This window comes from Carassius carassius, chromosome 43 (genome assembly GCF_963082965.1).
Source record: "Carassius carassius chromosome 43, fCarCar2.1, whole genome shotgun sequence".
NCBI lineage: Eukaryota > Metazoa > Chordata > Actinopteri > Cypriniformes > Cyprinidae > Carassius > Carassius carassius.
In genome coordinates, this window is record NC_081797.1 from 10,577,272 (window position 1) to 10,604,740 (window position 27,469).

At 42.0% G+C, this 27,469-nt stretch overlaps 1 protein-coding gene across 6 annotated transcripts; it reads left to right on the forward strand.

Annotated features, from left to right (window-relative positions):
* Window positions 1–1,161: 1,161 nt before the first annotated feature.
* Window positions 1,162–26,262, forward strand: cnot1 (CCR4-NOT transcription complex, subunit 1). 6 transcript variants are annotated; one of them, XM_059536412.1, is made up of 50 exons: window positions 1,162–1,330; window positions 7,853–8,150; window positions 8,283–8,390; window positions 8,504–8,602; window positions 8,722–8,790; window positions 8,876–8,930; window positions 9,037–9,240; window positions 9,351–9,519; window positions 9,771–9,897; window positions 10,042–10,155; window positions 10,242–10,412; window positions 10,508–10,635; window positions 10,725–10,965; window positions 11,052–11,171; window positions 11,275–11,397; window positions 11,973–12,124; window positions 12,220–12,370; window positions 12,474–12,675; window positions 12,789–12,911; window positions 13,315–13,439; window positions 13,543–13,829; window positions 13,931–14,009; window positions 14,135–14,365; window positions 14,458–14,598; window positions 14,687–14,866; window positions 14,959–15,075; window positions 15,177–15,287; window positions 15,400–15,477; window positions 15,557–15,734; window positions 15,831–15,961; window positions 16,038–16,334; window positions 16,419–16,559; window positions 16,691–16,795; window positions 16,882–17,001; window positions 17,084–17,278; window positions 17,538–17,680; window positions 17,768–17,876; window positions 17,969–18,138; window positions 18,836–19,067; window positions 19,174–19,437; window positions 19,523–19,686; window positions 19,972–20,089; window positions 20,380–20,481; window positions 20,566–20,739; window positions 20,859–21,008; window positions 21,135–21,315; window positions 21,398–21,530; window positions 25,148–25,282; window positions 25,365–25,710; window positions 25,746–26,262. In XM_059536412.1, the coding sequence occupies exons 2-49, from the start codon at window positions 8,049–8,051 to the stop codon at window positions 25,441–25,443; spliced, it is 7,128 nt and encodes a 2,375-aa protein (XP_059392395.1). In that variant the 5' UTR covers window positions 1,162–1,330; window positions 7,853–8,048; the 3' UTR covers window positions 25,444–25,710; window positions 25,746–26,262. The 6 variants fall into 6 exon arrangements, with proteins under 6 accessions (XP_059392395.1, XP_059392391.1, XP_059392392.1 ...); XM_059536408.1 differs by having other exon boundaries at window positions 1,163–1,330; window positions 15,810–15,961; XM_059536409.1 differs by having other exon boundaries at window positions 1,163–1,330; window positions 15,813–15,961.
* The last annotated feature ends 1,207 nt before the right edge of the window (window positions 26,263–27,469 follow it).

A 27,469-nucleotide genomic window follows, 5' to 3' on the forward strand; every position in this document is an offset into this window, starting at 1 on the left:
TACACTGGACCTCAAGCAACGTGGATTGTGTGGCTCTCCTCTCTTCCTCCAGACTCTGGGACCCTGATATCTAAAAGGAAATGCTAATTTACTTTCATCAGAGAACATAACTTTGGACCACTCAGCAGCAGCCCAGTCCTTTTTGTCTTTAGCCCAGGTGAGATGCTTCTGATGCTGTCTGTTGTTCAAGAGTGGCTTGAAACAAGGAATGTGACAGCTGAAACCCATGTCTTGCATACGTCTGTGTGTAGTGGTTCTTGAAGCACTGACTCCAGCTGCAGTCCACTCTTTGTGAATCTCTTCCACATTTTTTAATGGGTTTTGTTTCACAATCCTCTCCAGGGTGCGGTTATCCCAATTGCTTGCTCACTTTTTTTTCTTCCACATCTTTTCCTTCCCTTCGCCTCTCTATTAATGTGCTTGGACATAGAGCTCTGTGAACAGCCAGCCTCTTTTGCAATGACCTTTTGTGTCTTTCCCTCCTTATGCAAGGTGTCAATGTTCATCTTTAGGACAACTGTCAAGTCAGCAGTCTTCACCATGATTGTGTAGCCTACAGAACTAGACTGAGAGACCATTTAAAGGCCTTTGCAGGTGTTTTGAGTTAATTAGCTGATTAGAGTGTGGCACCAAGTGTCTTCAATATTGAACCTTTTCACAATGTTTAAATTTTCTGGGATACTTAATTTGGGATTTTCCTTATTTGTAAGTTATAATCATCAAAATTAAAAGAAATAAACATTTGAAATATATCAGTCTGTGTGTAATGAATTAATATAGCTAATATATAAAAAGTTTCACTTTTTGAATGGAATTAGTGAAATCAATCAACTTTGTATTTATATATTTTCATTTACATATTGATTGTTTTAAAACTTTTTATTTTAACAGCAATTCTAACAATGTGTGCGTGACTATCAGAAATGTGTGTTTCATAAAAGTATTTTTGGTTGTTTTATTGATAAAAAAAAAAATGTATACATTCCTGCAAAAAACCCAACTGTTATCCACATAGACAGGTTATCCAGTCTAATCGTAACTGGCGATCCGTTCGCATCTGCGCGAAGCCTCCATCATTTTGCACTTTTGTGCGCATGGGTCATCATGGGAATGGAGGCGCGTCAGCGCGTTATCATAATATGTTGCGCAGGCGCGAGCTCGTGTGCAAGCCCAGTAAGCACCGCACTGGGTGCGCGCGCCGTAACAGTCGCCATTTTATTTTGAAAAATCCAAACCAAACCGAGGGAGAAAGCGACCTTTTATACGTCAAGCTCAGAACGAAGAAACACGACGAAAATGATCATCCACAAGTAACTTTTCCAGGATCGAGGTAACGCCTCTTCTCGCCTCGACAAGGTTCTCGCTACAGTCTCACAAATCGCTGAAGTTTTGAAATGGTTATCATATGCTGTCTGCTCGGCTAAGTCAACGTTAGCGTGTAGCTAACATTGCTGTTAGTGACCTAAAATTGTACAAAACCCAACCGATCCTGCGCGTACTCCAAAGATGAACTTCCTTTAAACGACCCGTAACATTTCAGTGGATACAATCATTAAGTATGAACTGTGGTAACTTTCTAATTAAGACTACGGGTCGTGGGGTGAGCGCTATGGCTACATGGACACTGCTAGACACCGAATTTGTTGCCTTGCTCGGTTACGCTAACCGTATAATGTTAAGTGTGTTGAGTGAGGCCCAGACGACAGCTGTGCAGCTGTTTTAAACCTGCGAGGTTACTAATGTTCACTTAACACTGCTTTACAAGCACCTAACGTTACATGTACATTAATAGATTTTAGTCGAATACCAGTGGGTTTGAAACACATTTAAGTTACACAGGACTAACATGTTTGGTTGCCAGATATTAGCCATATTTATGCTAGGACTGTATTATATTGAAGCGTTTGCTTGCGTTTTACTTGTGCTTACACGAGCTTATAGCGGCATGAAGATGCAACAAAACTCTTATACATATCTAAGAGTAAGTTATGTCCGAAACAAACAAACAAACGAGCGACCTGTCAGCTAGATGCGGAGCATGTCGCACAGATCCCAGGAACAGGCTAGCGCTCGTCTCCGTTCAGGACAATGAGGTTCAGGCTGTTAGCTTAGCCTAGCTGTTAGCCAGTTCTGATTAGCACGGCTGTTGTTGAACCTGACAGAAATGGCTGTTAAAGGGAGTTCATTTCGATATTTTTTCTCGTAAAGACTAACGTTAAGTGTTAAGCATATCCGAAGAGATGTTCAAGTCATAATTAGGTAGTTATTAATATATTAGAAGAAACTTATGTGGAAGATGAGTTAGCACTAGGAATGCTAATATGCTAAAGGTGTTATCCACAGCCAAACTTTGATTGTTTGATGGTTTGAAGTCAAACTGTAGTTGTTAGTAGCTGTTGGGTGAAAATAACAGGTTACCTGTTACTAATGCAGATTGATATTTGCTTAAATTATTGAACGTTTTCGTCGGTCGTACGTGTGGTTTTGCGTGACTCGTGTTCGAACTTGAACATTTAGTTGTTTATTATAGCTTAAAAACTGCCCTTTAAGTTATTTAACTTTATTTTGTTTTTATCGTTTAGACTAAATGTTTCAACATAGCTGCTTTAGCAGGTAAATGAGGTTAGAAACGCGCCTGTAGTATGTTGTGGAAGCCACAAAACGTCACACTTTAAATCTGTTTTCTCATAAGTGTACTTGCAAGCACTTGACGGCTTTAATGTACCAACAATTACACGTACTAAAGGTTTATTCACTTTGTTTGTACGACCCTTCAACTTTATTCAAGGCCTGTGAGAGGCTAAATGGTTATGACTTCCGGTTTTGCAGTGGTACCATTCAGTTCCTCTCAGGGCGTTCAAAATAAGTTACTTAAAGGGCCCGTTTTTTCGTGTTTTTTTTTTTTTTTGAAGCTTTGATTGTGTTTACAGTGTGCAATATAACGTGTTCATGTTTTGCATGTAAAAAAAACACAGTATTTTTCACCCAATTCACCTATCTGTATACCGCTGTTTTCACTGTCATAAAAACGGGCTGATGACTTCCTTGTTTTATAAAGCCCCTCTTTCAAAAATGCGTAACGAGTTCTGATTGTGCCAGCGGTTCCTGTGTTGTGATTTGACACCAGCTTAGCGCACATTTCCCTCCTGGAAACACAATTGGGCTAGTTTTGGACTAGAGAAGCAAGTGGGCAGGATTTGTTTTTTGCCATGTTTTGAAAACATGGCAATCCTGATCTGAACACAGTGCTGGAGATGTACTTCTAATCACAGGAGCGTTTTTACTGACAAGATGCGCATGAAAATCACATTCAATTTTTTTGCACAGCCCTACCATCTAGTTAACAAAGCTAAACAGCGTTGCCCTTTGTGTAATAAGTTACAGAAACTGTCAAACGCACCAACTTAAATAATAAAAGTGTCCCAGGGAAGCCCAGACACAGGTGTTTGGACTCAGAGATGAAAATAACAGCGTTTCGACGACATGGCGACAAACACAACTCTTCCTCTTCTTCGTCTGAGCGCAACAAGACCACGCCCCCTTTTTTGTGTATTCCTATGGGCGGAGGTTACTCAAAAAAACTTTTTAGTGATGTCATTACTGCAGGAACTAGAGGGATGTAGTCCAAACGGGTCGTTCTTTGTATTCGAATTCTGTTAAATAAAATATCTCGCTTAGCATTGAACTTTGAGCTTTAGAATTTTACAGATATTATACTCTAACAACAACATTACACACTAACTAAAGTTTAAAATATGGGATCACGAAGAACGGGACCTTTAAATCATAGAATTGGAGATTTGAACCTTTTTTAATCTAATTGATAGTTTACTGGTATATTGTAGTGTTTTAATAAATTAAGTTGTAGTATGTTGAATATTTTTAAAGGGTCAGTTAACCCAAAAATTTAAAATGTTATTTACTCGCCCTCGTGTCATTTCAAAACTGTTGAGGTGCGTCCTATACAGTATGTCAATTTGTATGCCAATTTAAAGGAGCATTGCGTAGGTTCTGAAATTTCTAACCGTAACTGACACCAGTGGCCGTTAGAGGAACTGCAGCCAGTCTCATGCTCGTTCTCAGTGCGCACGCTCTTTTGTTTTTTTTTTTTTGTTGTTTTTTTTTTTTTACTTACGAGGAGTGTTCGTGGGTGTCTGAATTGTGCTGGAGGCTGGTCGCTTCTTTCCATCCGCAGAGTCCATTTGAAAACACTATTGCCGCTGCTTACTATAATGGCTGGCGTGCCGTACGGTTGTAAGCCCAAGTAGACGAGAATGCGCATGGCGTCACATTTTGTGAATTTTTGCGCCAATTCGGGCCGGACTCCTCCACACACAATTGAGCCTACAGGCTGATAGTGGCAACCGTGGTGGACAGCCGAGGTGTCATTCAGTTTTTTACATCATGGTTGGCTCATACATGTACAAATGAAAACTCTTATCTTAAAGATTTTTTTAATTTTTTAAGTAAAAACCTCCACAAATCTCCTTTAAATGGAAAAAGTGAAACAAGTTTGTTCATACTTAAAATTCTAAAAAGGAAAAAGAAAGCCCACTTCAAATATCCAGATGATGCACTTCTTTAACTGAAAAACTAAGTGTGGAATGTTGTACACTAAGTGCACTCAACTGTCAGAGTCCGTTCCTTATTTAGTAAAGGGTGAGGGCCTACCAGACTTTAATGTTGGGGGACAAAATAACTTAAGGTTCATAAACTAGATGGTTGAGTACATAATACAGTTGCATCTCAATAAATTAGAATGTCATAGAAAAGTTTATTTATTTCAGTAATTCAGCTCAAATTGTGAAACTTGTGTGAATTGTGAAATTCAGTGCACACAGACTGAAGTAGTTGAAGTCTTCGGTTCTTTCAATTATGATTTTGCCTCACTTTTAACTAAAACCCACCAATTCACTCAATCCACTTAATTCACTTAAACCTCAACAAATTAGAATATGGTGACATGCCAATCAGCTAATCAACTCAAAACACCTGCAAAGGTTTCCTGAGCCTTTAAAATGGTCTCTCAGTTTGGTTCACTAGGCTACACAATCATTGGGAAGACTGCTGATCTGACAGTTGTCCAGAAGACAATCATTGACGCCCTTCACAGGGAGGGTAAGCCACAAACATTAATTGCCAAAGAAGGGCTGTATCCAAGCATGCTAGCTGAAAGTTGAGTGGATGGAAAAAGTGTGGCAGAAAAAGATGCACAACCAACCAAATGGAGCGGCATTTAATAGCCAGAGCCGTAGATCACTGACAAGCTGTTGCCCAGTGGTCCAAAGTCCTCTTTTCAGATGAGAGCAATTTTTGGATTTCATTTGGAAACCAAGTTCCTAGAGTCTGGAGGAATGGTGGAGAAGCTCATAGCCTAAGTCACTTGAAGTCCAGTGTTAAGTTTCCACAGTCGGTGATGATTTGGGGTGCAATGTCATCTGCTGGTGTTGGTACATTGTGTTTTTTGGAAACCAAAGTCACTGCACCCGTGTACCAAGAAAGTTTGGAGCACTTCATGCTTCCTTTTGCTGACCAGCTTTTTGAAGATGCTGATTTCATTTTCCAGCAGGATTTGGCACCTGCCCACACTGCCAAATGCACCAAAAGTTGGTTAAAAGACCATGGTGTTTGTGTGCTTGACTGGCCAGCAAACTCACCAGACCTGAACCCCAGAGAGAATCTATAGGGCATTGTCAAGCGGAAAATGAGAAACGAGACCAAACAATGCAGATGAGCTGAAGGCCACTGTCAAAGAAACCTGGGCTTCCAGTCCACCTTAGCAGTGCCACAAACTGATCACCTCCATGCCACGCCGAATTGAGGCAGTAATTAAAGCAAAAGGAGCCCCTACCAAGTATTGAGTACATGTACAGTAAATGAACATATTTTCCAGACTTCTTGTGGTGGTGCTTCCCAGATTGCGGATGGTCAGATGAATGGAAATTGTAATTCCGTTTTTCAGCGAAGACATACAAGCTTAATGGTCGACCAACAGCACATCAGAGATGCACTGGCATCTTATGATAACTAAACAACTGACCTGGAACAGCTATCAGCTTGGAATGTAGGCATCGGTCATGTTATCATTGCAGATCACATATTGAGTCTGTGAGTAGCCTAACCTCTCCGCACGGATTGCAGTCGGAGTTCCCTCACTAAATGAGTGAGAGAGCGACACCGGCGCGTACAGTTTTGTGCCATGTCGTGTGGGGTAGGGTTGTGCCGATAGACGACATTATTGTGTATTGCCGAGTGCAGAAGTCTCTGTCGATAGTCAAGATGATATTAGGCTCATTCTCCTATTAATGTATTAAATTATAATAATAATTGTTGTTATTATTATTATTAGGTGACCTATTATAATTCGGCTATCAAACTGCCCAGCTATTTCAGTTCAGCACTGCATTTCACACACACACACACACATGTGTGTACGCAAATGCCTGTAGTCGGTAAAGGAGTCTCCATCCACAAACAGACATACATCGTCTGCAGATATAAGGTATTTCATTCCACTTTAACAAGTAATCTGAATGGCCTATATTTTAAACGAGCCCTGACTTTGAGTTTAATACCACAGTTAGGTTAGAATGCATCTCATTCTTGTTTCTGTGGCGGTGCGTCGGCCTTGTCATCGGGCGCACGGTCCGGAGCTCTGTATGACTGATGCAGCAGTTCAATTAAACTTTTCTCCAAGTATATGAACTTACCTGTTTTGAATACTTTATATTTAATGTGTTTATGTCCAATATTAGTGTTAACCTGTTAGACTTTAAATGAAATCTACTATTGATTTTCACCATTGACTGATTTAGTAGAACATTTAGACTGATAAATTCTGTGCACAGATGCAGCAAATTTGTAACAGGACGCGGGATATGACAGTTGCATCCGACTATAAATGAACTAGCTGTTTTAAATACAGTATTTTATATTTGACGTTAGTTTCAGTATGTTTGAAATTATATTCCATATGCTCTCTCTCGTGCGCACTTGCGCGTTTTAAAACACCAAATAGTTATGCTATGACAAGAACAGAGTCTCTCTCTTGTATGGCTGGGTGATATATCTAACGATATGATCATGCGCATCTAGTCAGTAAATCTGGTTCCGTGATTACCACTAAATCGCCATCACCTGCTTTCAAATGGAGCGGCATTTAATAGACAGAGCCGTATATCACTGACAAGCTACGCAATATCGCGTTCATTATCGAAGGCGATTCATCTGGGATAATGAACGCAATATTGCGTAGCTTGTCAGTGATCTACGGCTCTGTCTATTAAATGTTGCTCCAATTATAAGCAGGTGATGGCGATTTAGCGGTAGCCTAATCACGGAACCAGATTTACCGATTAGATGCGCATGATCATATCGTTAGATGCATCGCCCAGCCCTACTCTCTTGCTCCACCCATGCACGATAATCTCATGTATCGTCGATCTCACGGGCTGAAAATGTGATTATTTGAAAAATGACCATATTGCCCAACACTAATGTGGGGCTCCGTTTTTATGATGAAAGGAAAGGTTGAGAAAACACTCCAGGTAAATTTTGAAATGTACTAGGTTTGTATAAAGAGAAAACTTGCACTTAACCTTTTCACAGGCATTTTGGTTTCATAGTTACAGATATCGTGATGTATCATTATAGGATTGTCTAGCAATATAGCTATCAATTATCGCAGAATCGCTGTATTTGTAATTTTATCATATCATGAGCCATGTATCATGATTCGTATCGTGAAGTACCCTGTGATTCCCACCCCTACTTGTTAGATGTTTTATGTGAAGATTTAACGTTATTGCTTTAATTTGCAATTTCTAATCACTTTTAATCATTGTTTGTCCAGATGTTACACTAAGAATTGCACTGAAGGAAGTTGCTTGGAATCAGCATCAACACAGAGACTCACTTGTTGGACACGGACACTTTTCACACCTTTTGGGGGGGGGGGCCGACAGAAGTAACCTATCACTGAAGTGACTAAAGGGGAATAATGGTGATTTTGCGCCGGGCTCGGCCGCCAGCTTCCGCCCCAACCAGCAATGAATCTTGACTCGCTCTCGCTGGCTTTGTCTCAAATCAGCTACCTGGTGGACAATTTAACTAAGAAAAACTACAGAGCCAGCCAGCAGGAAATACAACATGTGAGTTGATGGGGTTTTGGTGTCGCTAAACGTGCTTAATTTTTAACCTGAAATTTAGCGAACTAAGTCAGCATTGCTAGTTACATCAGGGAACTGAAGGTACTGATAATTTGATGCATCACTTTTCCTCAGATTGTGAATCGTCACGGCCCTGAGGCAGACCGGCATTTATTACGCTGTCTCTTTTCCCATGTGGATTTCAGTGGCGATGGTAAAAGCAGTGGCAAAGATTTTCACCAGGTAATAAATGTAGCTTTTGCTTTGAAAAATGGAGACTTTTTATCAAAAATGGGAGTTTAGTATTAGTTTCAGAATTAGTTTTAATGTTTTATTACCCTTCTTTTTTGCTTCAGACACAGTTTCTGATCCAGGAGTGCGTGTCTCTTATTACAAAACCAAATTTTATTTCAACGCTTTGTTACGCTATTGACAATCCCCTGCACTATCAAAAGGTTTGTTGATCTGGCTTTCAAAATATTTAAGCTTTTGTATTAAAATTTGGCAGTTTTGTGATTTAAGTGCTTGTTTGATACTCATTGAGTTCATTGGTTTCATGTCTGCTTGTTTGTAGAGTTTGAAACCATCACCTCATTTATTTACTCAGCTGAGTAAAGTTCTCAAGCTAAGCAAGGTTCAGGAGGTATGCATAAAGTTTTCCAATATATTCTAAAATAATGTCAGAAATTGTGATAATGGCTGTTTAAAAATATACCTGCTTTTGCTAGGTGATTTTTGGCCTTGCTCTGCTGAACTCCAGTAACGTAGACCTCCGAGGGTTTGGTAAGTGTTCACTTCCTGACTCTTAATTAGTTTTCAGTTTCACTTCTGCAGCATTAGATTCTCTGCTATGGTTTTCGGCTCAGACCCCTTTAACTTTCTTTCACAGCTGCTCAATTTGTGAAGCAGAAGCTCCCTGACCTCCTCCGCTCGTACGTGGACGCAGACCTCGGAGGGAGTCAGGAAGGTGGCTTCCAGGACATTGCCATAGAGGTTCTGCATCTGCTCCTCTCCCATCTTCTGTTCGGTCAGAAGGGCTCGAGTGGAGTCGGACAAGAGCAGATTGACGCGTTCCTCAAAACACTGTGCAGAGGTAAGTGGAAAAATCCACTAAATGATTGCTTCTTACATCTTATGTTTGGCTAGTTCCCCCGATTTGCTCTGGAGTCATTTAGCCCTGTTTTATTTTTTTTTGTGTCTCAGATTTCCCGCAGGAGCGCTGTCCTGTGGTGCTCGCACCACTGCTGTACCCTGACAAACGGGACATTCTCATGGACAGGATCCTGCCAGACTCTGGAGAATTAAACAAGACCATGATGGAGAGCTCACTTGCTGACTTCATGCAAGAAGTTGGCTATGGCTTTTGTGCAAGGTATTAATAGCTTAAATGGGGGGGGCACCCAAAAATGTAATTTGTAATTTACACATCATGTTATTTTAAACCTTTATGCTGTTCCTTGTTGGCATGAATGTGGGCAATGTATAAAAAAGAAATTCTTCTTTTGAGTTATATGGGGGGAAAAATGTAAATGACAGTTTGTTGAATATAACCTGTAAGCATACTTTTGATGCTTTTCATTTAAAGGGATTCCCGTGATTTTATTGATTTGTGTGTTTTCCCAGTCTTGAAGAGTGCAGGAACATAATCATGCAGTATGGGATGCGAGAGGTGACAGCCAGTCAGGTGGCCAGAGTGCTGGGCATGATGGCCCGCACTCACTCTGGGCTGTCCGATGGCATTGGCCTGCAGGTATGTTGTTAACTAACTACTAAAATTGTATGTGTCTGGGCCTGTTTTTGGCTCTGTTGGAATTCTAATGTAACCGTTTGAGTTGAAATTATCTGATAAGCAGTCTGAACCATTTGAATAACAAGTTTTTCTTTTTATCTGTAGTCCATCTCAAATCCAGTTGGTGGTGGGATCTGGAGTGATGGGAAGGACAAGAGTGATGGCTCTCAGGCCCACACCTGGAATGTTGAAGTTCTAATTGATGTGGTCAAAGAAGTGGTAAGACTGTGTTTGTTTAGATACATTACCAGCTCAAATGTTATTTAGCTGACCAGGACTTAATTAACTCTGCTTGTTGTTCTCAGAACCCCAATCTGAATTTCAAAGAGGTGACCTATGAGCTAGATCACCCTGGCTTCCTGATCCGGGACAGTAAGGGGCTTCAGATAGTGGTCTGTGGGATCCAGAGGGGTCTGGGATTGGAGGTGTTCCCAGTAGACCTAATCTACAGACCATGGAAGCATGCAGAAGGACAGGTAGAAAAAGTGTCTTAGTTTGAAGTGTCGCCAATTCAGAACTTGCATTGGAAATAAAGTAGCATATTGAAGTCCTGCTCTTTTGTGTTCTCCAGCTGTCATTCATTCAACACTCACTGATGAGTCCTGAAGTCTTCTGCTTTGCTGACTACCCCTGTCATGCTGTTGCCATTGACATCCTGAAGGCCCCACCTGAGGATGACAACCGAGAAATAGCCACATGGTAAGTCTTGACCAATTTAAGACCATCCAATTTTTCTAAATGTTGTGTTCTGTATGTTTTATATGTTCTCGTTTCGCTTTGATCAACAGGAAGAGTTTGGACCTAGTGGAGAGCCTCTTGCGCCTCTCTGAAGTTGGGCATTATGAACAGGTGAAGCAGCTATTCAGCTTTCCCATCAAGCACTGCCCGGACATGCTAGTGCTGGCGCTGCTACAGATCAGTACATCCTGGCACACCCTGCGTCATGAGCTCATCTCCACCCTCATGCCTATCTTCCTGGGCAACCACCCCAACTCTGCCATCATCTTGCACTATGCCTGGCATGGACAGGTGGGTGGATTCAACATCAGTTTGAAGAGGTGCAAAGTTCTGTTCTGCTGTCACTGTGTATTAATGTGCCTGGGTTATGTTTCCAGGGCCAGTCCCCATCCATCCGTCAGCTGATCATGCACTCTATGGCTGAGTGGTACATGAGAGGAGAGCAGTACGACCAGGCCAAGCTATCCCGCATCCTGGATGTGGCTCAGGACTTGAAGGTACTGATCTCCTGCCCCTGCTGCCATGAGGAGTAGATTAATAGGATTGGAGACTGAGAAAAAGTTTTAACATTTTGAATGCTCTTGTTTTTGTGCATTGTAGTCTCTATCGATGCTGCTGAATGGTACTCCGTTTGCCTTTGTTATTGACCTTGCTGCACTTGCCTCTCGCCGTGAATACCTCAAACTTGACAAATGGCTCACTGACAAAATTCGAGAGCACGGGGTAAGTGAGCTTTAAGTTTGACACTACTGTTCAAAAGTTCAGTCTTTTTATTTTATTTTAAGGTTTTGAAGAAAGTCACTTGATTCTTTAGAAATCATTCTAATATGCTGATTTGCTGCTCAAACGTATCAATGTTGAAAACAGTTGTGCTGCTTATACTTTAGTTTCCAAGATTTTACTTTTGAAAAAAGTTCAAAAGAACAACATCTTTTGAAATGGAAATGTGTGAACTTAAAGTCTGTTACTTAACGTTTAATGTGTCCTTACTGGAAAAAAGTAAACGATTACTGCAGACTTATGAACGGTATGATATTTTCTAAGTTCTAAGTCGGTGGTTCCCAACCCTGGTACTGGAGAGGCACCCCAACACTGCATATTTTGCTAGTCGTCTTTCTCTGACACAAATTTCAGGTCTTGAAGTCTCTAATAATGAGCTGATGACCAAAATCAGGTGTTTGATTTGATTAAGGAGACATGCTAACTGTGCAGTGTTGGGGTGCCTCCAGGACCAGGGTTGGGAACCACTGTTCTAAGTCAGTGCACATCAAGACTGACGTGTTGTGTTTGTCGATTAGGAGCCGTTCATCCAGGCGTGCGTCACATTCCTGAAGAGACGTTGTCCCTCTATCTTGGGTGGTTTGGCTCCAGAGAAAGACCAGCCGAAAAGTGCTCAACTTCCTCCTGAAACTCTGGCTACCATGCTTGCATGTCTGCAGTCTTGTGCTGGGTGCGTATATAGAGCCCTTGCGCATGTTTTTAAGCATTATAAGGAAAAACTTGGGTCGAAGTTAAATACATGGTTTTGTTGGCTTCTTTGAGCAGGAGTGTGTCTCAAGAGCTGTCAGAGACTATCTTGACCATGGTGGCCAACTGTAGCAATGTGATGAACAAGGCCCGGCAGCCGCCACCAGGAGTCTTGCCAAAGGGACGAGCTCCCAGCACCAGCAGCTTAGATGCTATTTCACCTGTGCAGGTAACACTGGCATTATCTACTGAATGGGCTATCAGTTTCAAGATTGGCTGAACTATATTTTGATGGTTTTGTACTCGAATGTCTTTTTTTTTTTTTTTTTCAGATGGACCCTCTCTCTGCGATTAGCTCTTTGAGTCTAGGTGTCTCGTCCACCTCTCACACCCCGAGCATGCAAGGATTCCCCAGCCTGCAGGGCTCTGCCTTCAGTAACCCCCAGTCCCCAGCCAAAGCCTTCTCGAACCTGCCCAACCCAAACCCCAGCACAGCTTTCCCAGTTATCAGCCCCCTCTCTTCTCAGCTCCAAGGTACCATGAGACTTCAATGGAGCTTTGAAACTCTGCTCTAGAACCTAGTGAGGTTGCACTACTGTTTTTCCATTTAGTTTAATTACGAATGCATTTCTTGAATTTTTTTTTAGGTTCTCTGAGCACAAGCTTGACTGGGATTGGCTCAGGTTTGGGCATGCCCGCTGTCAGCAGTGACCCCTTCGGCACCAGGAAGATGAGCACACCGGGGCTGAACCCACCCACCTTCCAGCAGAGTAAGATGAAGGCCTGTAAGTGGTGGTGTGGCTGAGAGAGTGCCAGGTGCCTCAAGCTGTATTTCCTCTCAAAACTGGCACTCAGAGCCTAACAAAAGTCCTTTGGACACATTTTCAGAATCTTATCTCTGCACAATTTAATCTCTGGCCCAAAAATGTCATTAGAACCTAAGAGGAAATACAGGTCAGTCTACATTACTGCAAGGTGTTCTTGGCAACCAGCTTGGATCCATGTAAATATTATTTTCTCTCATCAGACATACGACGGAAAACAAACTGTTTGCCTGGAACATCTGTTTTTTATTGGGTGGGGTTAATTTGTGCTTTAGTCAGTCTTTCTTCAAATTAAGTGATTTCTTTCAAATTCATAAAGTGCTGTAACCGTTTTTCTCATTGGCCACAGCTGACCTCTCTCAGGTGTGGCCCGAGGCAAACCAGCACTTTAGTAAGGAGATAGACGATGAGGCAAACAGCTACTTCCAGCGCATCTACAACCATCCTCCACACCCCACAATGTCCGTAGATGAGGTGAGATCAACAGAAGTAACAGAGTACAATGGTGCTTGCTTGTTCTTAATACGCTATTTTCTAAGGTACAGCTTTAGAATTCATAGTGATTATTTTAATGTAGGTGCTGGAAATGCTGCAGAGATTTAAGGACTCGAACGTCAAGCGGGAACGGGAAGTTTTTAACTGCATGCTGAGGAATCTGTTTGAGGAGTACCGATTCTTCCCTCAGTATCCGGACAAAGAGCTACACATCACCGCTTGCCTCTTTGGGGGGATCATTGAGAAAGGCCTGGTCACGTACATGGCGCTGGGCTTGGCCTTACGATATGTCCTGGAAGCCTTACGCAAACCATTCGGATCAAAGATGTATTACTTTGGGATAGCTGCACTAGATCGATTTAAAAATAGGTAATGTCAGTAGTTTGTCTTGGCTTCCTAGCCACCACACAAGATTTAATTTGCATCTTGATATGTTGAATTGTGTAAATCTGAGCCGCTCTCTTCCTCAGACTGAAGGACTATCCCCAGTACTGTCAGCACTTGGCATCAATAGCCCATTTCCTGCAGTTTCCGCACCATTTACAAGAGGTAACCTCTTTTTTTTATTTTATTTCGGTCATGCCCACAGGGTTTTCCTGTAATATCTCACTCTGCACTAGTTGGTAAACTTTCAGCTGAATAAGTCTGCTGTTGTATGTTGTTTCTGTGTATAGTATATTGAGTATGGCCAGCAGTCCAGAGACCCTCCTGTGAAGATGCAAGGCTCCATTACCACCCCAGGTAGCCTAGCTTTAGCCCAGGCTCAAGCTCAGTCTCAGACCCCCAAACCCCCTCAACCTGGCCAGACCTGCACCTTAGTGACCACAGCCACCACAACAACCACTGCTCCCAAAACCACCACCATCACGAGACCTACAGCTGTTGGACCGAAGAAGGACGTCCCAGTGAGTGCACACAATCACTGCTCCATTAATGTACTCATTGGTCCTAGATGGACTCATCTCTGTGGTATTTGATGTTTTAAATTCTTTCACAGCCTTCGATCAACACCACAAACATTGACACCTTGTTGGTGGCCACAGACCAAACTGAAAGGATCGTTGAGCCCCCAGAGAATGTTCAGGAGAAGATTGCATTCATCTTCAACAACTTGTCCCAATCAAACATGTCCCAAAAGGTGTTCTTTTTTTATAATCTTTATCTTTGTTATACATCAACAGTTTGTGCTTTCACCCCCTAAATCATCTTTCGCTGTGGTTTTGAAGGTGGAGGAGCTGAAAGAGACTGTGAAAGAAGAATTCATGCCCTGGGTTTCTCAGTACCTGGTTATGAAACGTGTCAGCATTGAGCCCAACTTCCACAGCCTGTATTCTAACTTCCTGGACACACTGAAAAACCCAGAGTTTGTAAAGATGGTTCTCAGTGAGACTTACAGAAACATCAAGGTAATTTTCTTGAAATTAAAACTGATTAAAGTAAAAAAACCTAGGTATGCCTACATTATGACGACTTAATGTTGTCCCATTTTGTTTTTCAGGTCCTCCTTACCTCTGATAAGGCAGCTGCTAACTTCTCAGATCGATCCCTGCTGAAGAATTTGGGTCACTGGCTTGGAATAATCACCCTAGCTAAAAACAAACCCATACTGTACACAGTGAGTTTATTTTTATTATCCATTGCCTGAGCTTGAAATATTTATAGAATGATTTGATTTGTTATTCGTGCTGTGACTGCATTAATGTTTTGCTCTTATAGGACCTGGAGCTGAAATCTCTCTTGCTGGAGGCTTATGTGAAAGGCCAACAGGAGTTGCTGTATGTCGTCCCCTTTGTGGCCAAAGTCTTGGAATCAAGTCTACGGAGTGTGGTAATAATCATGCAATTTTCTCTCCCAATTTTGCTGTCAGGTGTTGAATGCGGGCTAGTTTTGCAAATATCAGGACATAACCTCTTTTAAACATTGTTGCCCTGTTTTGTAGATCTTCAGACCGCAGAACCCTTGGACCATGGGTATCATGAATGTACTGGCTGAGCTCCACCAGGAACATGACTTAAAGGTCAGTTGCTTTCATTGATGCGACATAAGATACCAGTGGGAAGTAGTTTTCACAGAGTCCCACAATTCTTTCTTCACAGCTTAACCTCAAGTTCGAGATTGAGGTGCTCTGCAAGAATCTGTCTTTGGACATCAGTGAGCTAAAACCAGGAAACCTACTGAGAGACAAAGAGAAGCTGAAGAACTTGGAGGAGCAGCTCTCTGCACCAAAGAAAGAGACCAAGCCTCCTGAAGAGATGTTGCCTATAGTTACAACAGGTATAACACTACAACAGGCATATTGTAAGATGCTTTCTTCCCATAGTTTAACATTTCCTGTTTAACCAGGAGTAGTAGATTCTGTTCCATTTACAGCTGCTCCGTCAACTCCAGCCACCACCACGACCTGTACGGCCACGGGACCACCCACACCACAGTTCAGCTACCATGACATCAATGTGTATGCCTTGGCTGGCCTGGCCCCACACATCAACATCAATATTAACGTTAGTCTTGCACTACCAAAACAACTTTTCTGAATTTAACTTTTCAAATATTAATTTTCTTTCTCGCTTTGTGTAGATCCCATTACTACAGGCCCACCCTCAGCTGAAGCAGTGTGTAAGACCAGCAATTGAGCGTGCCGTACAGGAACTGGTTCACCCAGTGGTGGACCGATCCATCAAGATCGCCATGACAACCTGTGAGCAGATAGTCAGGAAGGACTTTGCGCTAGACTCTGAGGAGTCTCACATGCGTGTGGCCGCCCACCACATGATGCGTAACCTGACTGCCGGCATGGCCATGATCACCTGCAGGGAGCCTCTGCTCATGAGCATCGCCACCAACCTGAAGAACAGCTTTGCTGCAGCTCTTAGGGTAGGGAAAGATTTTTCATACCATCTGGACACACAAAATGACAATTTCCAGCACTTTCTGACTCTCTGAGCATGTCGCTCTCAGGCTCCCACACCCCAGCAGAGAGAGATGATGGAAGAGGCGGCTGCTCGCATCGCACAGGACAACTGTGAGCTTGCTTGTTGCTTTATCCAGAAGACAGCCGTGGAGAAAGCTGGACCAGAGATGGACAAGAGGCTGGCCACTGTGAGTCCCTGCACACTGTCCTAATTGTTACACCAATTAAGGAACAGCAAGCAGCCTGTCATGGTCATGTTATATCATGCAGGCAAAAAAAAAAAAAAAAATCTGAATTTATCAGTTTCTCTGTCTTGCAGGAATTCGAGCTGAGGAAGCATGCTCGCCAAGAAGGTCGACGCTACTGTGACCCTATGGTGCTCACCTATCAGGCTGAGCGCATGCCAGAGCAGATCAGACTGAAGGTGAGTTCTTTGTAAACTACTCAGTGGGTCAGTGGTTTACTATTCTGTATGAAAATGTTTGATTCTAACTTGCTTCTCTTTTCCAGGTCGGTGGAGTGGATCCTAAACAGCTGGCTGTTTATGAAGAGTTTGCCCGTAATGTCCCAGGCTTCCTACCCAGTAATGACCTGTCTCAGCCAACTGGTTTCCTTGCCCAGCCAATGAAGGTACAGACCCCATCCTTGAGGTGGTTATGTTCGGTTGTTACATTGGTTAAGTAGCTCAAAGGTTCTCTCTTCTGCATTGCAGCAACAGGCATGGCCCACAGATGATGTGGCTCACATCTATGATAAGTGCATTTCAGACCTGGAGCAGCACGTGCATGCAATTCCACCTGCCCTGGCCATGAACCCACAGACCCAGGCCATGCGCAGCCTTCTGGATGCCATTGTCATGGCTAGAAACTCCCGTGATGGCATAGCTGCCCTGGGCCTTTTGCAGAAGGTTAGAGAGACTGTGGGAGAAAAACTTGACTACACTTTATGCCGGTTTTGTCCAATCCTGCTCCTGGAGGGCTGCTGTTCTGCAGTTTAGCTTTAATCCTAAAAACTTTTGGTCTTCAGGATCTCCAGAAATGTCCATGCAAATGTTATGGAGCTAAACTCTGCAGGGTCATGTGTTTGGCCTTACATGTGTACGTCTGGACATCCCTGCAATATGATCTCATCTAAAACAAATCTTTTGCTTGCTTCCTCACGCTCAGGCTGTGGAGGGTCTGCTGGATGCCACCAGTGGCGCTGATTCTGATCTTTTGCTGAGCTACAGGGAGTGCCACCTACTGGTGCTGAAAGCCCTACAGGACGGTCGTGCTTACGGTCCACAGTGGTGCAACAAACAAATCACCAGGCCAGTACTATAACTGTGGCGTAAACTTATGTCACAAGCATAGACAGGTCATGAAGGTCCTAACCGTTTCTTCTACACCCCCTGCAGATGCCTGATTGAGTGCAGAGATGAATACAAGTACAACGTTGATGCTGTGGAGCTCCTCATTAGAAACCACCTGGTCAACATGCAGCAGTATGACTTACACCTGGCTCAGGTGAGGAGAGTGTCTCTAGGACTTAAAAGAACATTGTTGTAAATGAGTAGATACTTACACCATGTGTTTTTTGTTGTTGTTGTTTTTTTTAGTCCATGGAGAACGGGCTCAACTACATGGCCGTGGCATTCGCCATGCAGCTGGTGAAGCTCCTACTGGTTGATGAGCGTAGCGTGAGTCACATCACTGAAGCTGATCTCTTCCACACCATTGAGACGCTGATGAGGACCAATGCCCACTCCAGAGCTAATGCTCCTGAAGGGTAAGACAACTGCTTATGTTACTGGTCCTGTCCCTCCCCTCGAACTCAGATGAGCCAATAGCAGTTGAGTGTCAGTTGCACAGGGAGCGGAACTCAAACATCTTTAGGTTTCAGTGCCATAGAGAAACATTGAAGGATCCAAAGCTTGCATTGGTTTTATGGTGTTTATGCTGCAAAAATGGAAAAGCGATGTGCCTGGGTACTTGTAACACTGATTTCAGGTATCCTGAGAGGATAGACAATAGAATTTATTTGATTACATTTCCTAAATCCAAATAAAATGTGAAAATGGTTAAATGTAGATTAATCGTTACTTGGGATACATGAACAGTGTTGATCCTGCATGTTGTATTTTGCCATCGTGATGGCCATATTATGAGACTTCTCCCACTTGCATTGATCTGTGAACCCTCACTTTGAGTTAACACCACCATATTTATTTTAAAATCTTTTATATATATCCCTCCATGGAATATTTAATTCCCACTTGCCCTTCTGTGTCCAAAATTGTTCAAAAACATAGTGGGACAAGGTTTTCACACTGACCGCTGTCTTTGTAAGGGAGCTAGCAGCTTCATTTGTTTGTCCAAGGGAGCAACAGTAACTGGTGGGGCGGGGCTTACCGTTAGGTCAACTGAGTGTCCGATTGGTAACGAAAAATTTAAGTAATCTGGAATTACTTCTGTGGAACCCCTAGTTTGCCCCAGCTGATGGATGTTGTCCGCTCCAACTATGAAGCCATGATCGATCGTCACCATGGTGGGCCGAACTTCATGATGCACTCTGGGATTTCTCAAGCCTCTGAGTACGATGACCCACCAGGCCTTAGAGAGAAGGCAGAGTACCTGCTGAGAGAATGGGTCAACCTATACCACTCAGCAGCTGCAGGAAGAGACAGCACCAAGGCCTTCTCTGCATTTGTTGGCCAGGTAAGCAGTAACACACTAAATACAAAAGTTTAAAGTCTTTGTTCATCTCAATGCTGTAATTGATCTGCATTACTTAATTCACACCTACTTTGTTTTTTTCAAACAGATGCACCAGCAGGGCATCCTGAAGACCGATGACCTGATCACTCGCTTCTTCCGGCTGTGCACAGAAATGTGTGTGGAGATCAGTTATCGTGCTCAAGCCGAACAGCAGCACCCAACCACCAGCCCTGCCATCATCAGAGCCAAGTGCTACCATAACCTGGATGCTTTTGTTCGGCTCATTGCGCTTCTTGTCAAACACTCCGGAGAGGCCACCAACACGGTCACCAAAATCAACCTTCTCAACAAGGTTGGAATGCTTACAATGGTTAGATGTGGCTCAATGGTGACTTAAATCAAGGTCTCTAAAAATAAAAAATAATAATAATAATGCTTTTCTTGTCATGGTGCAGGTTCTAGGCATTGTGGTGGGTGTATTGATCCAGGATCACGATGTGAGGCAGACGGAGTTCCAGCAGCTTCCGTACCACAGAATCTTCATCATGCTCCTGCTGGAGCTAAACGCACCAGAGCATGTGCTGGAGACCATCAACTTCCAGACCCTCACTGCCTTCTGGTAAGCACATGAAATAAGTTTTAATGTGCAGGCACATTCAAATTTGGTGAATTTTCAGTGTATTTCAGTTGTTTCGTTTAAGTTGGTCATGCGGCTTTGTCATGTTTACCAATAGAAAACTGCTTGGTTTGAAAGTGATTTCTGTGTGAGCTCTGCATCACTACACCATTGACAAATAACGGACTGTTTTTGGGAAATTGCACTGAAATGTTGCTAATGTGACTGCACCATTACTGTATTGATCAGTCTTTGAATGGGTATTAAAGGACGTTTGTCTCTCTTCAGCAATACCTTCCACATCCTGAGACCAACTAAAGCACCTGGTTTTGTCTATGCTTGGCTGGAGCTCATCTCACACCGCATCTTCATTGCCAGGATGCTTGCACATACCCCACAACAGAAGGTCTGTATCTGCTGCATGATATGTATCAGGTGTCCAATCCAGGAGGGCCCTTTTTGCAGAGTTTTGCTGAAACACCTGAACCAGCTAATCAAAGTCTTAAAGGAATAGTCTACCCAAAAAATGAAAATTGAGATTAATTACTCAACCTCATGTCGTTCCAAATCTGAGATCTTTCAAAACTTCCATGGGAAATGGCCCTCCAGGAGCTTGATTGGACACTTTATATGTCAGTCCACTTCCCAATCACTGACTGTCTTCTGTGCCTTAAACGTCTCTTTCCTCTCTCGCAGGGTTGGCCAATGTATGCCCAGCTGCTGATAGACTTGTTCAAGTATCTTGCACCCTTCCTAAGGAATGTTGAACTCAACAAACCTATGCAAATTCTCTACAAGGTATTAGCTGAGTCCTGCCTTTGAAAGCCTGTCTGGTGGTTCTTTAGGTCAGTTTGTGACCTTGCTTTGTTTCTATTCTCCAAGGGAACACTTCGTGTTCTGCTTGTCCTGCTACATGACTTCCCAGAATTCCTGTGTGACTACCATTATGGTTTCTGCGACGTCATCCCGCCCAACTGCATCCAGCTGAGGAACCTGATCCTGAGTGCCTTCCCCCGCAATATGAGGCTTCCAGACCCCTTCACCCCTAATCTGAAGGTAGAGAGTTGTACATTTGACATCAGATTTGATCCATTGTGGTTTAGTATGTAGTTGTAACTTCAAGTATGCTTGTGGTCATCTTGTGCTGTATGTAATAGTTTCTGTGTGTTCACCAGGTGGATATGCTGAGTGAAATCAACATCGCTCCCCGCATCCTCACTAACTTCACCGGTGTGATGCCGTCCCAGTTTAAAAAGGATCTTGACTCCTACCTCAAGACCCGTTCTCCTGTCACCTTCCTTTCTGAGCTGCGCAGCAACCTGCAGGTAGGGGGCGCCACTCTTAATCACAATTCCCGACAGTCGCATGTTCACCTTTTTTTGTAATGTAGCTCTTTTGTTCTTTGAGACTTTTTTCCCTTTCTTTTTTCATAAAATCCACTCTGCCTCCAGGTGTCCAACGAGCCAGGCAACCGTTACAACATTCAGCTGATCAATGCTCTGGTGCTGTACGTTGGAACCCAGGCCATTGCCCACATCCATAACAAGGGTAGCACTCCCTCCATGAGCACCATCACTCACTCGGCTCACATGGACATCTTCCAGAACCTCGCAGTCGATCTAGACACTGAGGGTGAGATGCAAAAAAAAACAAAATCAATTTCTCCCTGCTCTTTAGTTTTAGTTCAAATTGTGACTTGTATTGCTCCTCCCAGGCCGCTATCTGTTCCTGAATGCGATAGCCAATCAGCTGCGTTATCCAAACAGCCACACGCACTACTTTAGCTGTACCATGCTGTATTTGTTTGCCGAGGCCAATGCTGAAGCCATTCAAGAGCAGATCACCAGGTATGGCAATGAATTTAATTAATTACTTCTTTCTAAACTCTTAGCAGTGTTAAGTTTAATTTAATACATAGTTCCTTTTTATTTTTAGCCGGGTAAACACTGTGCAAAAAAAAAATTCTTTTGTAGTCCTTTCCATTGTTGTTTGTAAGACTGGATGATGATGATGATGATGATGATGATGATTATGTTTCACTGTGGGATTTCAGTTGTCATTAATGTCAGACTGTACTACATTCAGGACTCTTTAAAAATGGGTGTTCACAAGAAAACTTGTCCAGATTTTTACATTAACACCCCATAAGCTGCCTTTCCACTACCTACCACAGACAAACAAGCGACAGACCGAAAGTCATTTATTTCCAATGGAGAGTAGTGCGGGAGCTGTTCTGATCATATGCACATGCAGAAAATTCTGATCCGATTTGAGCTTTGGATACGTTAAAATATTTAAACTTTTGCGGCTAGACCATATGTTCCCGGCTGCCCGGACGATTAAAAACTATGAGCGTAAGGTTAGAATTACCAGTATTTTGTTCACTTTAATATTATTTAGGGCTGAAACGATTCCTCGAGTAACTCGATTACAAAAAATGATCGAGGCAAATTCCTCTGCCTCGAAGCCTCCTTTAATTTATTTTAAATCTCACGTCAGGTTCTTTCGCAATTATTTTTTTTTAATGTGACAACGCGTTTACGTCACCCACAAAGCTGAAGGAGACACAAGCGCTGAGTCCGAAATCGCGTACTGCAAGGAGTCAGCAGTGTTTTGATTAGAGGGCAAACGTAAAGAGAACGTCGTGGCGTGTGTCCATTGCAAGATAGAGCTGGCATACCACAACTAGGGCCCTATGATTTCCGCAATGCAGTAAACGCAGAGGGAATCGCGGAATCCAGTCATAAAAACAGAATTTACAGTTTAACGCAGAATAGCACGGAATTTGCCAAATTTTGAATGAATTAATCAAAAATGTCATTTGCACTTACATCAAATCACGATATGGACGAATATCTGTAAATATTAAGCCGAAACAGTCTATTTAAATATGAATCCTGCATGTTCTGCGTGTCTGTTAATGAATAGAGCAGAAGCGCGACTTCCTTTATTAACACACACTGAAGCACGCGTGACGCTCCGGTGATTTCAGCGTCTGCTGTCTCACTAAATAAGATGTGAACACATGAGGAACATCTCCAGAACTGCTCTGACAGTCACTTCATGAGCATTTGACCGTTTGATTTGAGTAAAACTAGCATCACATAACATACACAGAACTGTAAAGGTACGTCAACCCGTCAAAATAAAAGTCCGTTTAAAGACTATTGTTCAGCAGAATGTACATAGCCTACCACTAAAGTTTAATCACACAACATTTCTTCCATGTTTTATATTTAATAGTAAATCCCCTTTGTTTACCAAAAAGTTAATAATAATTAAAAGATCAATTAAATTAATGTTTTATGTGTTTAATGTTTAATGTACATCTCAGAAAATGCAACCCCAACTGAATGGCACTTAAATGCACTTAATTCATCTGTCAACTTTCTTGTCATTGTTCACAGTACAAGTACAGACAGAGAAACAATGGGTAATAATTAAATGTTTATTTTTGATGTATGTATTGCATTCTATGCATTTAAAAAATATAAATATTTTTTTTCTAAAAAAGGAAACTTCATTTTAAGAGACCTGTGAAGGTCATGGAGGGACCGCACGTTCAACATGGACGTTAATAGGCACAAACACACACCAAGACTGTTTGGTGATACAAGAGATTATTGTAATTATTGATCAGAGACTGAATAAAATACCTGCAACCCCTCAGGCCACAATCTCCACTGCAGAAAAAAACACAAACTACCTTCAATTACAAAGACATTCACATTTATACTGGTGGCCAGCACCATTACCACATGTGGAGGGACAAACTCACAGAAAACACTTTACACATGTTCCCTTAAATAAACAGAGTCTGAAAGAAACATATTGGCATAATGTTCTACTTAATCAATCTACTTTGTTATTAATTCGTTCACATTAAACAGGAAATAACAGCAACAACTCAGCCACGTTGCCCCTGAAACCCCCACGCTCAATTAATACATGGTAGATTCCCACCCTAAGTGGAACCAATAATTCCTGCCATTGTTTCTTACCTCCGTGACCGTCACAAGACCCAGGAGTCTTATTTTCTCTTGCATAATTAATATTGCACTTTAAGCAAAAACGCATTTTATCTGGTTACTCGATTAATCGATGGATTTTTTGGTAGAATACTCGATTACTAAAATATTCGATAGCTACAGCCCTAATAGTATTCTTTAAACACTTTCTGTGAGATGCTGCTTCAGAGTAATTAATGCAGAAATAATTATTTGATCATTTTTAACAGTATTAGCCCCATAAAACCTACTGTTTTTATTTTGGGAATCATTTGATTTATGACTATGCATTTATTATTTATATTCATTAAAATTATTAATTTTACCATGGTGAATATGCCGAGGTAATGGTTGCTGTAGGATAAGTTTAAAAGTTCTGTGCGACTGCCACTAGGGGGAGAAATGCGTCAATCGTATCCGAATGACTGCGAGCAGCATTACACCCAAGGCTGAAACGTTAGCTATCATGAAAAGTATATGAATGGCGGCAATAGCAGAAGAATAGTATAAGCAGCACTACACACCCACATGAAAACAGTGACGCTACCTATGTTTATCATAGCAAAGGCAACGCATCAAATGAGTTCTGTGAGCAGAGTTTATGGTGGTTAGAAGAAATCTCTAGCATTAATTCTGATCATGGCTTCTCTTGAAAAACAGCCAGTTTGACGTTTGTTGTAGAAGATGCAATGCAGGACTTTGCACCAAATCTTCTGACACTGCCAGAATTTCATTGTGGGTAAAATTTGATTGCAACAGCCATTAATCAGCTGTTGGTGAACATGTCAAACCAGCGATCAAAGACTACAGATTTTAACCGCAGACCCTGACACTGAGATTCTGAATAATACAAAGGTAATGTGTCCCGGCAATTGTTCCCGGATCATTCGATTTTGATTTATTCACACTGCTAGTGACTTCCCGGAATCTGTGCGTGTGCTCGCACACAACAGTTTATATCCTGTAATGACACGGGACATCAGGATGTGACGTGATGTCTCATGAGTCAAAAACGCTAGGCACGTTAACTTTCACTTAAACTGGCAAACGGTCTCCGCTTCAGCACAGATGGAGAGGAACTACCTGATCTCCGCTTCATTACAGTTAGCACATATTTTTTTAATCACGAACGTTGATCTGCCTTCAAAACACCCGGTAACAGTCGCATGATAACGTGCATCATCACTACGACACACCCTCTACTGCACTGGTTCTGGCTTTTGTTTTAGTGCTATACTTGACTAAAGGTTCTTGTCTATTGGTTTATTTTGGTGTCATTGAGATACTTTTATAGATTTTAATGTTTTGAATCAGTTTTCAGGAGAATTGAAGGTAGTAAAGCAATTATAATAGTTTGTTTTTTCTAATTCACTTCAGTTAATGTGTATTTTGAAATGACACTTTTTAAAGATTGTTTTAGTTGACTATAATAACCCTGGCTATCTTGTGTCGTGCAGGGTCCTGCTGGAGAGGCTGATTGTGAACAGGCCGCACCCGTGGGGTCTGCTCATCACCTTCATTGAGCTGATCAAGAACCCTGCCTTTAAGTTCTGGAGCCATGATTTTGTGCACTGTGCCCCAGAGATCGAGAAGTAAGGGAGCCAACATGACACGCACGTCTTCCTGCTTTTGCACAACAGAATAACTGCAGTGTCTCCATGTTTTTGTGTGTAGGTTGTTCCAGTCAGTGGCTCAGTGCTGCATGGGGCAGAAGCAGGCCCAGCAGGTGATGGAGGGAACTGGTGCCAGTTAGGGTGCAGGAACTGCTCCTGTGCCCAGAGAGAGAGCTCTCCCTCTCCCCAACCCTTCATTTGCCCCACTGACACCCTGCACGTCTGATCGACACACAGCTGCCACTGGATTCCCGCTCGCCTTCCACCGGGGGGCATCTGATCTGAGGAGTTGCTTTTTTTTTTATCCTTTTTTTTTTTTTCCACCCTAAAGTTAAAATGTTCAATGTAAATATTAAAAAGAGACATTTAGGGCAGACTGATTCAATCTTTTTTTTTTTTTTTTGTGTGTGTGTGTGTGTCAAAGGCGAGGCACATGCTTGAGCACATTTCCCTCCTTGCTGTTTGGCTTCCCCTAACTCCATAAATTATTTTTTGCCTTCAAGACAGATTGACTTTTGTTTGAAAACTTGGTGTTGTGGCTAAGGAAGCGGTCTTGTTTTATTTCTTTTTTTTATTATTTTCTGTGGTTTGGTTTTTAAGGGGAGTGCTATCAGTGTGGTGAGCTGATGGGATCGGACAGATGTCCTGGACTGCAGGGGGGAGGCGTCACTAGTTTGCACCTGTGAGGAAACAAATCTTGGGTTCGAGGTTCTCCCTGGCACTTGTACAATTGTGGAAATATTCAGAAATTTGTTGGTAAATTGGATCTTCGGAGTTTGTACAAAGATTCAACTTGCAGAACAAAAAGGACCAATACAGCTCATTTTGTAAGGATTTCGAATGTTTTGTAAATGTATTGGTCCGCGTGTTGTATTTTGTAATTTGTAGTTGCCTTTAGTTCCGCTTATTTCCTGTATGTATGCATTCTGTAGTTACCGCATAAAACACTTGAACTGCAACTTTGCTTCCGTTTCATTTGCATTTGTTGAAATGTTAGTTGAAACAAATGGATTTATATGGTATCTGGTCCCTGTTAAAGGAATAGTTCACCCAAAAATAAATTCTGTCATTAATTAGTCACCCTCATGTTGTTCCAAACAACTTTAGAACACAAAGATATTATTGATAAAATCCATGAGCTTTCTGACCCTGCATAGACAGCAACACAACTGACATGTTCAGTGGCCATAAAGTTCATAAGGATGTTGTTAAAATAGTTGTTCAACCGTAACTTTGAAGCTACAAGAATACTTTTGTGCACAAAGAACCCACAAAAATAACTTTTTTGTCTTGGTACTGTTGTGAATGAATGCATTTTGAAAACTAGAACCACTGATGTCATGTGGACTATTTTAACAATGTCCTTACCCTTCTGGACCTTGAACATGTCAAGTTACGTTGCTGTCTATGTGGGGTCAGAAAGGTCACGGATTTTATCAGAAATACCTTTTGTTGAACAACGGTCTTACAGGGTTGGAACGATGTGAGGGTGAGTAATGACAGGCTTTTCATTTTTGGGGGAACCCCTTTATTTACATTACATAATTGTGATTTGCATACAAGTGATTAAAATTGATTAGCTGGATTTTGTTTTCAATGGACGGTACTGAAAAATTGGGAAGCTTTTTGAGCACATATTAACAGGGGAAAATTGTGTCATTTATTCTTTATTTGCTGTGGGAAGCAAATCTTTCTTTAACATACCTGAAAATCAAACTTAAAAGTCCTCTGTGGTATGATTTGCCAGTGACTTTAAAAAAACATCCACAGTTAAACAAGTGTAATTCACTGTTGTAAATGTCATAATTACAGTGGGTAGTTATATGTGTGAATTCCAAACGGCTTTTTTGTGCCCTTGAAGGTTACTTCGGGAAGGGGACGCCATTTGTGGAGATGTCCCAAACGAAAGTGAAAAACTGAATCAAGTCAGTGTACAATCAGAATTATTTTTAAACCACTATTTGAGGTAAAAAAAAAAAATTACTACATTGCTTTAATGTGCTCAACTTGTAGATATGTTTATGCTGACATAAATTTCCTGTAGCTCAACAGTACCACACAGCACTAGCAATGATAAAGTATTATGTTCAATTCCCAGGAAATGCGTGCCTTCATTTAGTAAAAGTGTCTGCTAAATTCATAAATGTGATTGGACTAAATAAACCA

Excerpts from the sequence above, each read along its gene's own strand:
- cnot1 (XM_059536408.1), top strand. The coding sequence starts at position 8,049 with ATGAATCTTGACTCGCTCTCGCTGGCTTTGTCTCAAATCAGCTACCTG. Across the intron at positions 8,791-8,875 it reads AGCTAAGCAAGGTTCAGGAG|GTGATTTTTGGCCTTGCTCT; the intron begins GTATGCATAAAG and ends TGCTTTTGCTAG. Across the intron at positions 25,283-25,364 it reads TGTGCCCCAGAGATCGAGAA|GTTGTTCCAGTCAGTGGCTC; the intron begins GTAAGGGAGCCA and ends TTTTGTGTGTAG.